Source organism: Amblyraja radiata, unplaced genomic scaffold (genome assembly GCF_010909765.2).
Source record: "Amblyraja radiata isolate CabotCenter1 unplaced genomic scaffold, sAmbRad1.1.pri S36, whole genome shotgun sequence".
NCBI classification, from domain to species: Eukaryota; Metazoa; Chordata; class Chondrichthyes; order Rajiformes; family Rajidae; genus Amblyraja; species Amblyraja radiata.
The window spans coordinates 156,752-172,500 of record NW_022630149.1 but is presented as its reverse complement, the minus strand read 5'-3'; the positions used below and the strand labels follow the sequence as shown (position 1 = coordinate 172,500).

The window sequence follows — 15,749 nt, the reverse complement described above, 5'->3', positions numbered from 1 at the left end:
TGCTGGAGGAACTCAGCGGGTCAGGCCACGTCTCTGAACTCATCTGAAGGAGGGTCTTGGCCTGAAACGTCACCTGTCACGTTTTATATTGGAGCAAGACTGACGAAGGGAACAGACGTGCGTGCGTGCGTGTGTGTGTGAATGTGTGTGTGTGTGCGCATGTGTGTGTGTGTGTGTGTGTGTGCGCATGTGTGTGAGTGTGTGCGTGCGCATGTGTGTGTGAATGTGTGTGCTTGCGTGAGTGTGTCTGTGTTTCCGTGTATGTGTGCGAGCGTGTCTCTGCGAGTGTGCCTGTGAGTGAGTGTGTGTGCGCACGCGCGCGTGTGTGCGGATGTGTCTGTATATGTGTGTGAGCATGTCTGTGCACAAGTGTGTGCGTGCATGATTGTGAGTGTGTGGATGCTTGAGTGAGCTTGTGCGCTCCTGAGTGTGCTCGTGTGAGTGCACGAGTGTGTGTGTGAGTATGCGTGTGTGTGTGTGTGTGTGTGACTAGGGGCTGTGAGTGTAAGGCTAAAATAGGTACTGGGGAGTGTTATAGTCAGAGCCAGACAGCATCAAGACATGGGGTATGAGTTAGGAAGGGATTTGACCAGGGGGGATAGTATGGAGTCAAGGCATGTGGAGATGAGTTGGGTGGGGCACGAACAGGCAGAGACAACGGGATTTGAGTATAGGAGCAGGGAGGTTCTACTGCAGTTGTACAGGGTCTTGGTGAGACCACACCTGGAGTATTGTGTACAGTATTGGTCTCCAAATCTGAGGAAGGACATTATTGCCATAGAGGGAGTGCAGAGAAGGTTCACCAGACTGATTCCTGGGATGTCAGGACTGTTTTATGAAGAAAGACTGGATAGACTTGGTTTATACTCTCTAGAATTTAGGAGATTGAGAGGGGATCTTATAGAAACTTATAAAATTCTTAAGGGGTTGGACAGGCTAGATGCAGGAAGATTGTTCCCGATGTTGGGGAAGTCCAGGACAAGGGGTCACAGCTTAAGGATAAGGGGGAAATCCTTTAAAACCGAGATGAGAAGAACTTTTTTCACACAGCGAGTGGTGAATCTCTGGAACTCTCTGCCACAGAGGGTAGTCGAGGCCAGTTCATTGGCTATATTTAAGAGGGAGTTAGATGTGGCCCTTGTGACTAAGGGGATCAGAGGGTATGGAGAGAAGGCAGGTGCGGGATACTGAGTTGGATGATCAGCCATGATCATATTGAATGGTGGTGCAGGCTCGAAGGGCCGAATGGCCTACTCCTGCACCTAATTTCTATGTCTATGTTTCTATGGAATATGAGGTGCTGTTCATGTTGACCAAGTTAGACACAGAGTGCTGCAGTAACTCAGCGGGTCAGGCAGCATCTGTGGAGAACATGGATAGGTGACGTTTCACACAGTGCTGGAGTAACTCAGCGGGTCAGGCAGCATCTGTGGGGAACATGTATAGGTGGCGTTTCGGGTGGAGACCAAACAGGCAGGTGGGACTAGTGTAGATGGGGCATGTTGGTGGGCACGGGCAAGTTGGGCTGAAGGGCCTGTTTCCGCGCTGCACGACACAACACAGTTATTTAAATTGTATTAAATTGCGCTTGTACCCACCTCTGGCATCTGGAATCACGGACACACTGGGAGCTGTGGGTGAGTCAGCGTTGCCACACACCCTCTGTGCATCGTCTGCCAGCCTGGTGTGGTGAGCCAGGCTCGTGCCCACCTGACCCTCCCCTCCACTCCCCGTCCCTGCGCCAGAGAGAAGATAAAGTGGGTCAGACACGTGTCTACACACAGGGTGGCACACAGACCCGGGTACAAGCGGTTCAGAGCACTGTGAGAATCGTCACTCGTACGTACGTACGTCAGTAACTCTAGTCTGAAAGGGATCATCATTTACCGCCCTGTTACACACACATCCCCCACCCCCGCCCCCCCCCCCCCCCCCCCCCCCCCCCCCCCCCCCCCCCCCCACACTGGCATCAACAGCCCACTGGTGTCTACCTGGTGGCCATGTGGCCTCACCCTCTCCACATGTGCCCGCTCAATAAGAATTATTCACCCTCACTCCACACGACACCAACAGCACCCATCCCCAGCCCACCCGACCCGACCAGACGTCCCCCTCTAGTGTAGAGGAGCACACCCAGCAGTCACGTCACGGTTCACATAGAAATAGGTGCAGTAGAGGCCATTCGGCCCTTCGAGCCTGCACCATTCACCATTCAATATGATCATGGCTGATCATCCAACTCAGTATCCCATCCCTGCCTTCTCTCCATACCCCCTGATCCCTTTAGCCACAAGGGCCACATCTAACTCCCTCTTAAATATAGCCAATGAACTGTGGCCTCAACTACCTTCTGTGCCAGAGAATTCCACAGATTCACCACTCTTTGTGTGAAAAACGTTTTCCTCATCTCGGTCCTAAAAGATTTCCCCCTTATCCTTAAACTGTGACCCCTTGTCCTGGACTTCCCCAACATCGGGAACAATCTTCCTGCATCCAGCTCATCCCCCTCCTCTACCCTCCCCCCCCCCCCCCTCTCACCCTCCCCTCTCCCCTCCTCTCCATCCTTTTCCCCTCTACCTCCCCACCTGTCTCCCTTCCTTCCCCCCCACCCCCTCCTCTCCCCTCTCCCCACCCATTATCCCTGCCCTCCCTCACCCCTCTCCCCTCCCCACTCCCACTGTTTGGGATTTATCACAAGATTTGCCCCCCTCCCTCCCCACACCATCTCTTCCCCCCCCCACAACCCTCTCCCCTCCTTACCCTCCACCGACCATTGTAATTTGTATGTATCTAGCAATTAAATCAAATCGTTGAAGCCAGTGCTTTTACAGGAGCGCACCCCCTTACCCTGGTCTACAGGAGCGCACCCCCTTACCCTGGTCTACAGGAGCGCACCCCCTTACCCTGGTCTACAGGAGCGCACCCCCTTACCCTGGTCTACAGGAGCGCACCCCCTTACCCTGGTCTACAGGAGCGCACCCCCTTTGCTCCGCTCGACCACGTGGCGGAGCAGGGCCCGAGGACCCCGGGGATGGGGGCGGGGTCTTTGTGTGTAGGTGTCCGGCGCTCCCGCCTGAGCGCCAACGTGGCCCCGCCCCCTCCCGTCTTTTTAACATAATAAAAAAAAAGTAGTGTGTGGCAAAGATATGATCTTTGGTGTGGGGGGACTAGGGGGTAAAAAGTTGTTCGGCACGGACTTGTAGGGCCGAGATGGCCTGTTTCCGTGCTGTAATTGTTATATGGTTATTATATGGGGTCCTGTAAACCAGGACTAAAAATAAATAATAAAAGAATAATAATAATAACACCGTATAACCATATAATAACCATATAACAATTACAGCACGGAAACAGGCCATCTCGGCCCTACAAGTCCGTGCCGAACAGCTTTTTTCCCTTAGCCCCACCTGCCTGCACTCATACCATAACCCTCCATTCCCTTCTCATCCATATGCCTATCCAATTTATTTTAAAATGATACCAACGAACCTGCCTCCACCACTTCCACTGGAAGCTCATTCCACACCGCTACCACTCTCTGAGTAAAGAAGTTCCCCCTCATGTTACCCCTAAACTTCTGTCCCTTAATTCTGAAGTCATGTCCTCTTGTTTGAATCTTCCCTACTCTCAAAGGGAAAAGCTTGATCACATCAACTCTGTCTATCCCTCTCATCATTTTAAAGACCTCTATCAAGTCCCCCCTTAACCTTCTGCGCTCCAGAGAATAAAGACCTAACTTATTCAACCTTTCTCTGTAACTTAGTTGTTGAAACCCAGGCAACATTCTAGTAATATTTTTTATATTAAATAATAATTAAAAAAGGAGGGGTGGAGATGCGCTCCTGTAATCCAAAGATTAAAAATAGATAATAAAAGAAAAATAATAATTTAAAAAATAATGATTATAAAAGGAGTGTGGGGGTTCGCTCCTCTAAACCAGGAGTAAAAATAAATAATTAAAAATAATAATATTTTAAAAAAAATTAAAAATAATTTAAAAAAGGAGCGGGGGAGTGCACTCCTGTAAACCAGGAGTAAAAAATATATAATAATCAAAATAATAATAAATTATTAAAATAAAATAATTTTAAAAAAGGGAGTGTGAGGGTAGGCTCCCCTAAATAATAAAAGAATAATAATAAAAAAAGAATAATTATAATATTAAAAAACAAATATATATATATATATAATTTTAAAAAGGAGTGTGTGGGGGTGCGCTTTATGAAATGTTTTATTTCATAATACAGGGTGAGGGGTGGCGTATCCAAAAGGTAACCAGAGGGTGGTGAATCTGTGGAACTCATTGCCACAGAAGGCTGTGGAGGCCAAGCGGGATATTTTTAGGGCAGAGATAGATAGATTATTGATTAGTACGGGTGTAAGGGGTTATGGGGAGAAGGCAGGGGTTGGGAGGGAGAGATAGATCAGCCATGATTGAATGGCGTACGAGACTTGATGGGCCGAATGGCCTTATTCCTATCCCTTATCACCTTATGTATACACAGTACACTGTACACAATATAATAAGTGGGGAAAAAAGTTCGGTTCCACAGCCTTGTGTGGCAATGAATTCCGCAGATTCACCACCCTCTGGTAGCCTTTTGGAAACGCCACCCCTTACCCTGTATTATTAAAAAATGCACATACTTACAAATACGTATAAATACAGATCATATATGTACTGTATAAGGTCGACAAAAATGCTGGAGAAACTCAGCGGGTGAGGCAGCATCTATGGAGCAAAGGATTTCCTTCGCTCCATAGATGATGCCTCACCCGCTGAGTTTCTCCAGCATTTTTGTCTACCTTCGATTTTGCAGCATCTGCAGTTCCTTCTTAAACTATACCGTATAAGGGGTCGGCCGTTTAGGACTGAGATGAGGAAAACCTTTTTCACCCGGAGATTTGTGAATCTGTGGAATTCTCTGCCACAGAAGGCAGTGGAGGCCAATTCACTGGATGTTTTCAAGAGAGAGTTAGATTTAGCTCATTGGGGCTAATGGAATCAAGGGATATTGGGAAAAAGCAGGAACGGGGAACTGATTGTGGATGATCAGCCATGATCAGTGGTGCTGGCTCGAAGGGCTGAATGGCCTATTCCTGCAACTATGTTTCTATGTTGTGTTCAAGAAGGAACTGCAGATGCTGGAAAATCGAAGGTACACAAAAATGCTGGAGAAACTCAGCGGGTGCAGCAGCATCTGAAGAAGGGTTTCGGCCCGAAATGTTACCTATTTCCTTCCCTCCATAGATGCTGCTGCACCCGCTGAGTTTCTCCAGCATTTTTGTGTACCTATATTTCTATGTGGCCCTTGTGGCTAAAGGGATCAGGGGGTATGGAGAGAAGGCAGATACGGGATACTGAGTTGGATGATCAGCCATGATCATATTGAATGGCGGTGCAGGCTCGAAGGGCCAAATGGCCTACTCCTGCACCTATTTTCTATGTATCTATGTATCTATGTATGTTGACTGTGACTGACTCACCTCCCAGGACTGAGTCACAATTATCGTAGCAATTACAGATCTCTTTGTTGCTTCAAGTGGGAGACAGAAGGCTGGTTTCCTGTTTCCTGTATTACAGCGAGTCCTGGCATTAGTTAATGAAAGAAAGGATTGAATACACACCAGAGGAGCGGCTGTAGGCTCTTCCTGTAGGACATATGCTTCACTTCACACAAGATCTCTCCCTCCTCTATGACATGTCGCAGCCTGTCGTCGGAAGTAACCACTTCATTTAGAAAGGGTGTTCTTCTTGATCAGAATGGGTGTTAGTTGCCAACTGTCCCGTATTAGCCGGGACATCCTGTATATTGGGCTAAATTGGTTTCGCCCTTGTCCCATATTTGACCACTGCTACTCGGGTCGAGGGGATTGTCGTGTCCAGCCCCCGCCTCACCCGTCCCGACGTAGTGCAGCCCGTGGAGTGCAGCAGCAGCAGCAGCAGCAGCAGCATCAGCGCCTCGCCCGTGGCCCCGTCGGACGGTCAGCAGCCCGGCCAGCTGTCCGACCTTCAGACCTTCGCTGACCGTCGACACCACCACCACCGCCCCTCCTTCAGATTCATATAACCATATAACAATTACAGCACGGAAACAGGCCATCTCGTCCCTACAAGTCCGTGCCGAACAACTTTTTCCCCTTAGTCCCACCTGCCTGCACTCATACCATAACCCTCCATTCCCTTCTCATCCATATGCCTATCCAATTTATTTTTAAATGATACCAACGAACCTGCCTCCACCACTTCCACTGGAAGCTCATTCCACACCGCTACCACTCTCTGAGTAAAGAAGTTCCCCCTCATGTTACCCCTAAACTTCTGTCCCTTAATTCTGAAGTCATGTCCTCTTGTTTGAATCTTCCCTACTCTCAGTGGGAAAAGCTTGTCCACGTCAACTCTGTCTATCCCTCTCATCATTTTAAAGACCTCTATCAAGTCCCCCCTTAACCTTCTGCGCTCCAGAGAATAAAGACCTAACTTATTCAACCTTTCTCTGTAACTTAGTTGTTGAAACCCAGGCAACATTCTAGTAAATCTCCTCTGTACTCTCTCTATTTTGTTGACATCCTTCCTATAATTGGGCGACCAAAATTGTACCCCATACTCCAGAATTGGCCTCACCAATGCCTTGTACAATTTTAACATTACATTCAGATTCAACTTTAATTGTCATTGTCAGTGTACAATACAGAGACAACGAAATGCAGTTAGCGTCTCCCTGGAAGAGCGACATAGAATATGATTTCAATAAATAAATCTATTTACATTATTTACATTTACACCTTCTCCCGGCCGATCATCGGTTCGTGAGTTGGACGGGGCGCTGGACTGTGCGGGCGGCCCCCGGGCCAAAACTCCTCAGCTGGCCCCGCCGGCTGGGCTATGTGTGCAGTCCAGCACCCGGGGCCAACGCATCATTTACCCAGCCACGGCCCAGTCGGTCAACGGATTGCCGTCGGGAATTTGTCCCGTATTTTGACCTTTTGTCCCTTAGTTGTGTGAGAAATTTGGCGACCCTTATGGGTGTTAAGGGTTATGAGCAGAATGCCAGGCTAATTCCCGGGATGGCGTGACTGACATAGAAACATAGAAAATAGGTGCAGGAGGGTAGGCCGTTCGGCCCTTCGAGCTAGCACCGCTATTCAATATGATCATGGCTGATCATCCAAAATCAGTACCTCGTTCCTGCTTTTTCCTCCATGGCCGACTAGGAAAAGGGGAGATGCAGCGAGACCTGGGTGTCATGGTACACCAGTCATTGAAAGTGGGCATGCAGGTGCAGCAAGCAGTGAAGAAAGCGAATGGTATGTTAGCTTTCATAGCAAAAGGATTTGAGTATAGGAGCAGGGAGGTTCTACTGCAGGTACACAAAATTGCTGGAGGAACTCAGCGGGTGCAGCAGCATCTATGGAGCGAAGGAAATAGGCGACGTTTCGGGCCGAAACCCTTCTTCAGACTGATAGGGGGTGGGGAAAGAAAGAAGGACAAAGGGAGGAGGAGGAGGAGCCCGAGGGCGGGCGGATGGGAGGAGACAGCTAGAGGGTGAAGGAAGGGGAGGGGGGGAGGGGACAGCACGGGCTAGCCAAATTGGGAGAATTCAATGTTGATGCCAAGGGGACGCAAGGACCCCAGACGGAATATGAGGTGCTGTTCCTCCAATTTCCGCTGTTGCTCACTCTGGCAATGGAGGAGACCCAGGACAGAGAGGTCGGATTGGGAATGGGAGGGGGAGTTGAAGTGCTGAGCCAACGGGAGGTCAGGTAGGTTATTGCGGACTGAGCGGAGGTGTTCGGCGAAACGGTCGCCCAACCTACGCTTGGTCTCACCGATGTAAATCAGCTGACATCTAGAGCAGCGGATGCAGTAGATGAGGTTGGAGGAGATACAGGTGAACCTTTGTCGCACCTGGAACGACTGCTTGGGACCTTGAATGGAGTCGAGGGGGGAGGTGAAGGGACAGGTGTTGCATTTCTTGCGGTTGCAACGGAAAGTGCCCGGGGAGGGGGTGGTGCGGGGGGGAAGTGAAGAATTGACGAGGGAGTTGCGGAGGGAGCGGTCTTTGCGGAAGGCAGACATGGGGGGAGATGGGAAGATGTGGCGAGTGGTGGGGTCACGTTGGAGGTGGCGGAAATGGCGGAGGATTATGTGTTGTATTTGCCGGCTGGTGGGGTGAAAGGTGAGGACCAGAGGGACTCTGCCCTTGTTGCGTGTGCGGGGATGGGGAGAGAGAGCAGTGTTACGGGGTATGGATGAGACCCTGGTGTGAGCCTCATCTATGGTGGCGGAGGGGAATCCCCGTTCCCTGAAGAACGAGGACATTTCCGATGCCCTGGTATGAAATGTCTCATCCTGGGAACAGATGCGGCGTAGGCGGAGGAATTGGGAGTAGGGGATGGAGTCTTTGCAGGGGGCAGGGTGGGAAGACGTGTAGTCCAGATAGCCATGTGAGTCAGTGGGTTTATAATGTATGTCGGTCAGGAGTCTGTCCCCTGCGATGGAGATGGTGAGGTCAAGGAATGGTAGGGAAGTGTCTGAAATCGTCCAGGTGTATTGGAGTGCCGGATGGAAGTTGATGGTGAAGTGGATGAAGTCAGTCAGTTGTGTGTGGGTGCAGGAGGTGGCACCAAAGCAGTCGTCAATGTAGCGGAGGTAGAGGTCGGGGATGGGGCCCTGGTACGCATTGAACAGGGATTGTTCAACGTGGTTCTACTGCAGTAGAACGTAGGTTCTACTGCAGTTGTACAGGGTCTTGGTGAGACCACACCTGGAGTATTGCGTACTGTTTTGGTCTCCAAATCTGAGGAAGGACATTATTGCCATAGAGGGAGTACAGAGAAGGTTCACCAGACTGATTCCTGGGATGTCAGGACTGTCTTATGAAGAAAGACTGGATAGACTTGGTTTATACTCTCTAGAATTTAGGAGATTGAGAGGGGATCTTATAGAAACTTACAAAATTCTTAAGGGGTTGGACAGGCTAGATGCAGGAAGATTGCTCCCGATGTTGGGGAAGTCCAGGACAAGGGGTCACAGCTTAAGGATAAGGGGGAAATCCTTTAAAACCGAGATGAGAAGAACTTTTTTCACACAGAGAGTGGTGAATCTCTGGAACTCTCTGCCACAGAGGGTAGTCGAGGCCAGTTCATTGGCTATATTTAAGAGGGAGTTAGATGTGGCCCTTGTGGCTAAGGGGATCAGAGGGTATGGAGAGAAGGCAGGTACGGGATACTGAGTTGGATGATCAGCCATGATCATATTGAATGGCGGTGCAGGCTCGAAGGGCCGAATGGCCTACTCCTGCACCTAATTTCTATGTTTCTATGTTTCTATATCCCTTGATTCCGTTAGCCCCAAGAGCTAAATCTACCTCTCTCTTGAAAACATCCAGTGAATTGGCCTCCACTGCCTTCTGTGGCAGAGAATTCCACAGATTCACAACTCTCTGGCTGAAAAGGTTTTTCCTAATTTCAGTCCTAAAATGACGAAAGAATAGATTGACTGGGCTTGTATTCACTGGAATTTAGAAAGATGAGAGGGGATCTTATAGAAACATATAATTCTTAAGGGATTGGACAGGCTAGATGCAGGAACAATGTTGCCCATGTTGGGGGAGTCCAGAACCAGGGGTCACAGTTTTAGAATAAGGGGGAGGTCATTTTTCACCCAGATAGTTGTGAATCTGAGCTTTAATACAAGTGACAATAGATAGATATAGATAGATATGCCATTTATTGTCACTATACATGTACAATGAGATTAAAAGCATCTCACAATAATCATGGTCAGGATGTTTTCACCAGTGGGAGAGTCCAGGACTAGAGGTCATAGCCTTAGAATTAAAGGGCGTTCTTTTACGAAAGAGATGAGAAGAAATTTCTTTAGTCAGAGGGCGGTCATGGTGGCGCAGCGGTAGAGTTGCTGCCTTACAGCGAATGCAGCGCCGGAGACCCGGGTTCGATCCCGACTACGGGCGCTGTCTGTACGGAGTTTGTACGTTCTCCCCGTGACCTGCGCGGGGTTTCTCTGAGATCTTCAGTTGCCTCCCACACTCCAAAGACGTGCAGGTTTGTAGGTTAATTGGCTTGGTGTAAATGTAAAAATTGTCCCTAGTGGGTGTAGGATAGTGTTAATTCTTTGCCACAGACGGCTGTGGAGGCCAAGTCAGTGGATATTCCTATGGCAGAGATAGATACATTCTTGATCAGTACGGGTGTCACGGGTTATGGGGAGAAGGCAGGAGAATGGGGTTAGAAGGGAGAGATAGATCAGCCGTGATTGAATGGCGGAGTAGACTTGATGGGCCGAATGGCCTAATTGTACTCCTATCACTTATGATCTTATGACCTAATAAGCTAATTAAACGAAGAACAAATGAGAGGCGGCATCGACGGCCAAGGAGAGATAGAGCCCACAAGGGTCCATTGTTGGCAGTGGAAGAGGTGATAACAAAGGAATATATGGATGTGAACAGTGGAACTAGCAGGACAACTTGGGTGGGGGAGGGGCAGAGAGAGATAGAGGAAATGAAAGGGTTACTTGAAATTAGAGACCTTCATAACGCGAGGTTTTGATCTGCCCAAATAAAATATGTCTATTGTCTATTGAAATATGCGTCTATTTTTTGTAAACCAGTATCTGCAGTTCCTTGTTTCTACATTATATGTTTGAGGCTTGGAATTTCTGTAAAACAAACCTCTCAAATTGTAAACATAAGGAACTGCAGATGCTGGTTTACAAAATAAAAAATACACAAAGTGCTGGAGTAACTCAGCAGATCAGGCAGCATCTCTGGATAACATGGATCGGTGATAATAGACAATAGACAATAGGTGCAGGAGGAGGCCATTCGGCCCTTCGAGCCAGCACCGCCATTCAATATGATCATGGCTGATCATCCCCAATCAGTACCCCGTTCCTGCCTTCTCCCCATATCCCCTGACTCCGCTATCTTTAGGAGCCCTATCTAACTCTCTCTTGAAAGCATCCAGAGAACCGGCCTCCACCGCCCTCGGAGGCAGAGAATTCCACAGATTCACAACTCTCTGTGTGAAAAAGTGTTTCCTCATCTCCGTTATACATGCCTTACCCCTTATTCTTAAACTGTGGCCCCTGGTTCTGGACTCCCCCAACATCGGGAACATGTTTCCTGCCTCCAGCATGGCCAAACCCTTAATAATCTTATATGTTTCAATAAGATTCCCTCTCATCCTTCTAAACTCCATAGTATACAAGCCCAGCCGCTCCATTCGCTCAGCATATGACAGTCCCGCCATCCTGGGAATTAACCGTGTAAACCTACGCTGCACTCCCTCAATAGCAAGAATGTCCTTCCTCAGGTTTGGAGACCAAAATTGCACTCAATTCTCCAGGTGTGGTCTCCCTAGGGCCCTGTACAACTGCAGAAGGACCTCTTTGCTCCTATAGTCGACTCCTCTTGTTATGAAGGCCAACGTGCCATTCGCTTTCTTCACTGCCTGCTGTACCTGCATGCTTACTTTCATTGACCGATGAACAAGGACCAGTCTAGATGGGCCGAATGGCCTAATTCTGCTCCGAGAACTTATGTGACCAGATAAAGAACTTGTTTATTTGCGAGCCAGTGGGAGAATACGGGAGGGAGGGGAGTGAGTGGAACCGTGGGAAGCAAAGAGAACAGGGAGTGGAAATGAGACGGAGTGGGTTCAATATTTACACATTTCACCCACACACAGTACTTTTGTGTTTCTTGTTTGTGGGACGGGCACGGTAGAAAATGTCCCCAACTGACGGTTAATGGGACCCAGATTGGGAGAGAGGGGAGAGTGGGGGAGGGAGAGAGGGGAGGGGAGGAGAGGGGGAGAGGGAGAGAGGAGAGGGGAGGGGGAGAGGAGAGGAGAGAAGGAGAGAGGGGAGGGGATAAGGAGATAGGGGGATGGAAAGAGGGGGGGGAGGGGAGGAGAGGAGAGGGGGAGAGGGAGAGAGGGGAGGGAGAGGGAGAGAGGATGGGAGAGAGGGGAGAGGGAAAGAGGGGAGAGGGAGGGAGAGAGAGGAGAGAGGGGGATGGAGAGAGGGGAGGGGAGGAGAGGGAGAGAAAGGGGAGAGGGAGAGGGGAGGGGGAGAGGGATAGACAATATATGAGAAAGGGAGAAGGAGAGAGGGGAGAGGGAGGGAGAGGAGAGAGGGGGATGGAGAGAGGGGTGGGGAGGGGGGAGAGAGGGAAGGGGTAAGGGGAGAGAGGGGAGGGAGAGGGAGGAGAGGGGAGGGGAGCAGAGAGGAGGGGAGAGTGGAGGAGAGAGGGGAGAGAGGGGAGGGGGAGAGAAGGAAGGGGAGAGAGGAGGGGAGGGAGGAGAGGGGAAAGGAGGGGAAGAGAGGGGACCTTTCTCTCCCTCTTTGTCCCCCCCTCGCCCCTTCTTCCCTCTGCCCTTCTCCTTCTCACCTCCCCTCTCCTCCCCTCCCCTCTCCTCCCCTCCAAGGACGCCTGTTGCAGGCTGCCTAGCCTGGCATGTTTCCAGCTTTGTGTCGGTTTCATACTCCGCCCTTACTGCCTTAAACAGAGAGAGAGGGAGAGAGAAAGGAGAAACGTCAGAAAGAATGTGCTTGGAGGAGGGCTGAAGGAAGGAGCCTCAACTGCTTCCTCTAACCTCTGCGATCCCCTCTCTGTTCCCAAGCTGGCTGGAAGTTTTCTGATGGAGCATTAGCCTTGCGTTGTAGGGGAGGGCTGCGACCGCCGCCGAGAGCCCGCGATGGGGACCGGACTTACGACCGCGACCGCGCCTTGGACCCGACTTACGACCGCGACCCCGCCGGCCCCGGGAGAGGCGTCGGGAACTCCCCGGTGGACGGGTGAGGTCTCCCGGTGGCTGGGCTCGGCCCCTCGGCTGCTGGCCGGCCTCCTGACTGCTCTGCGGGAGGGCTGGTGGTGGTGGTGGGGGCACCGCTGGTGGTGGAGGCGGCGGCGGCCGCTCGGCCCCTTGCGGCGGGGCCGGGACCAGCAACAACTGGCGGAGGAGACACCAGTGAAGAAGGAGTGGCCGGGGGGAGAAGAGGACACAACGCGGGGAACCCAGCACGACCACTTCGAGGTCTCCTTCAACCTCCTACGACACCTCTTCGACATGTGCGTGGTGACCTTTCTCTGCCTCGCCTCGCCCGTCTTCAGGATGTCCCTGGATGTCCTGGGTCTGAAGGATCTTCTGGGACTCTGGCTCCATGGGATGGGACTCTTCCTCGTCGTCTCCTACGGCATGATGCTAGTCCTGTGGTTCCTCCAGACCTACCTACCCCTGGCCGCTCTGGTGTACGGGACCCTGCTACTTCTAGTCCTAGGGGTCAGCCTGCGCCCGGGTCACCCACAGGAGCCGTTACCAATCGAGGGAGTGGAAGTCCCAGAACCCGGTCCACCCCACGACAGCCCCGCCGGAGAGCCAGTGGGACTCTGAAGGGAGAGACACAGAGAGAGAGCGACCGACCAGCCTCTTCACCAAAGATCCTTGCTCTTCACCGCCAGCGCAAAAGGAGATGCTTCTGCCAGTTCTTCCTACTTCTAGCGACTTCTTGAAGTGGGACCTTCGGTGGGACTCCTAGTAACTTCTTGAAGTGGGACCTTCGGTGAGACTCCTAGTGTCTTCGTAAAGTGGGACAGCAGAGTGGCGATGGGCCGAAGGGTTGCGTGGACTTCCAGGAGGTGGGGACGGATGGAAGGGAGGGGAGGGAGGGTGTTGGGGGAGGTGGTGGGAGTGGTTTGTATCCTGTGGCATCTTGAAGCCCCAGATCTTGACAATAGGTGCAAGTCAAGACAAGTCAAGTTTGTTCCTACAGCACATTTCAAGGCCAAAGTGCTTTACATTGGTGGAGGTACTGACGTTCTACAACAGTGCAGGAGTAGGCCAATCGGCCCTTCGATCCATGAGAGGGGGAGGAGAGAGGAGGGGTGGGGTTAGAGATGAGAGGGGGGGGGTGGTTGTGATCGAAGGAGGGTTGAGGTTGAGGTAAGGGGGGGAGAGAGACGGAACGACAATAGTCATATATCATAAGCACTAGTTTAGTTTATTAGTTCATAAGTGACAGGAGTAGAATTAGGCCATTCGGCCCATCAAGTCTATTCCGCCATTCAATCGTGGCGGATCTATCTTTCCCTCCCAATCCCATTCTCCTGCCTTCCCCCCATAACCCCTGACACCCGCACTAATCAAGTATCTATCCATCTCTGCCTTAAAAATATCCACTGACTTGTGGCCTCCACAGCCTTCTGTGGCAAAGAATCCCACAGATTCACCACCCTCTGGATAAAGAAATGTTTTCTCATCTCCTTCCTAAAAGAACATCCTTTAATTCTAAGGCTGTGACCTCTAGTCCTAGACTCTCCCACTAGTGGAAACATCCTCTCCACGTCCACTCTATCCAAGCCTTTCACTATTCGGTAAGTTTCAATGAGGGTCCCCCTCATCCTTCTAAACTCCAGCGAGTACAGGCCCAGTGTCGACAAACGCTCATCATATGTTAACCCACTCATTCCTGGGATCATTCTCGTAAACCTCCTCTGGACCCTCTCCAGAGCCCGCACATCCTTCCTCAGATATGCCGCGCCTGCCTTCTCCCCATATCCCATAGAAACATAGAAAATAGCTGCAGGAGGAGGCCAGGAGTAGTTCAGGACCGCTCTCGGGTTGTGGTGGGATGGTTCAGTTGCCTGATAACAGCCGGGAAGAAACTGTCCCTGAATCTGGAGGTGTGTGTTCGTTTTCACACTTCTGTACCATTTGTCTGATGGGAGAAGAGGGAGTGGCCGGGGTGAGACTGGTCCATGATGATGCTGCTGGCCTTGCCAAGGCAGCGTGAGGTGTAGATGGAGTCAGTGGAAGGGAGGTTGTGTTGTGCGATGGTCTGGGCTGCTGGCCTTCTCAGGGAGTTGCTCTGGGGCAAGGTTCGATCATGTACACAAGGGCAGATGCGGATAAGGGTTTGCGTGTACGAGGGTGATTTCAGTGGGGCTGGTTTTATAGTTAAGAGCCCTCTCCTGCCTCACACACATAATGAGCAAATGGAGGATTGAAAGAATGAACTGCAGATGCTGCTTTATACCAAAGATGGACACAAAGTGCTGGAGTAACTCAGCGGGACAGGCAGCATCTCTGGAGACAAGGTCGAGGTCGAGACCCATATAACACCATATAACCATATAACAATTACAGCACGGAAACAGGCCATCTCGACCCTTCTAGTCCGTGCCGAACACATAATCTCCCCTAGTCCCATATACCTGCGCTCAGACCATAACCCTCCATTCCTTTCCCATCCATATAACTATCCAATTTATTTTTAAATGATAAAAACGAACCTGCCTCCACCACCTTCACTGGAAGCTCATTCCACACAGCTACCACTCTCTGAGTAAAGAAGTTCCCCCTCATGTTACCCCTAAACTTCAGTCCCTTAATTCTCAAGTCATGTCCCCTTGTTTGAATCTTCCCTACTCTCAGTGGGAAAAGCTTTTCCACGTCAACTCTGTCTATCCCTCTCATCATTATAAAAACCTCTATCAAGTCCCCCCTTAACCTTCTGCGCTCCAAAGAATAAAGCCCTAACTTGTTCAACCTTTCTCTGTAACTTAGTTGCTGAAACCCAGGCAACATTCTAGTAAATCTCCTCTGTACTCTCTCTATTTTGTTGACATCCTTCCTATAATTAGGCGAGCAAAATTGTACACCATACTCCAGAATTGGCCTCACCAATGCCTTGTACAATTTTAACATTACATCCCAACTTC

At 50.5% G+C, this 15,749-nt stretch overlaps 1 protein-coding gene and 1 long non-coding RNA gene across 3 annotated transcripts in view; one reads left to right on the top strand and one right to left on the bottom strand.

The window, feature by feature from the left end:
- The window catches only part of LOC116969409, a 3,320-nt gene extending 1,285 nt beyond the window's left edge, over nucleotides 1-2,035 (bottom strand). For both annotated transcript variants that reach the window (XR_004410749.1, XR_004410750.1), the window contains exons 1-2: nucleotides 1,992-2,035; nucleotides 1,599-1,736 (exon numbers count right to left, since the gene is read on the bottom strand). This is a non-coding gene — a long non-coding RNA (uncharacterized LOC116969409). The remainder of the gene's footprint in view (nucleotides 1-1,598; nucleotides 1,737-1,991) is intronic.
- A 10,443-nt stretch (nucleotides 2,036-12,478) lies between these two features.
- cunh6orf47 (chromosome unknown C6orf47 homolog) lies at nucleotides 12,479-13,808 on the top strand. The gene is made up of 2 exons (XM_033016273.1): nucleotides 12,479-13,465; nucleotides 13,498-13,808. Exon 1 carries the CDS (start codon nucleotides 12,727-12,729, stop codon nucleotides 13,420-13,422), a length of 696 nt encoding a protein of 231 aa, XP_032872164.1. The 5' UTR covers nucleotides 12,479-12,726; the 3' UTR covers nucleotides 13,423-13,465; nucleotides 13,498-13,808.
- The last annotated feature ends 1,941 nt before the right edge of the window (nucleotides 13,809-15,749 follow it).

What these genes read in the sequence shown, in the direction of transcription:
- cunh6orf47 (XM_033016273.1), top strand. Translation starts at nt 12,727, where the DNA reads ATGGGGACCGGACTTACGACCGCGACCGCGCCTTGGACCCGACTTACG.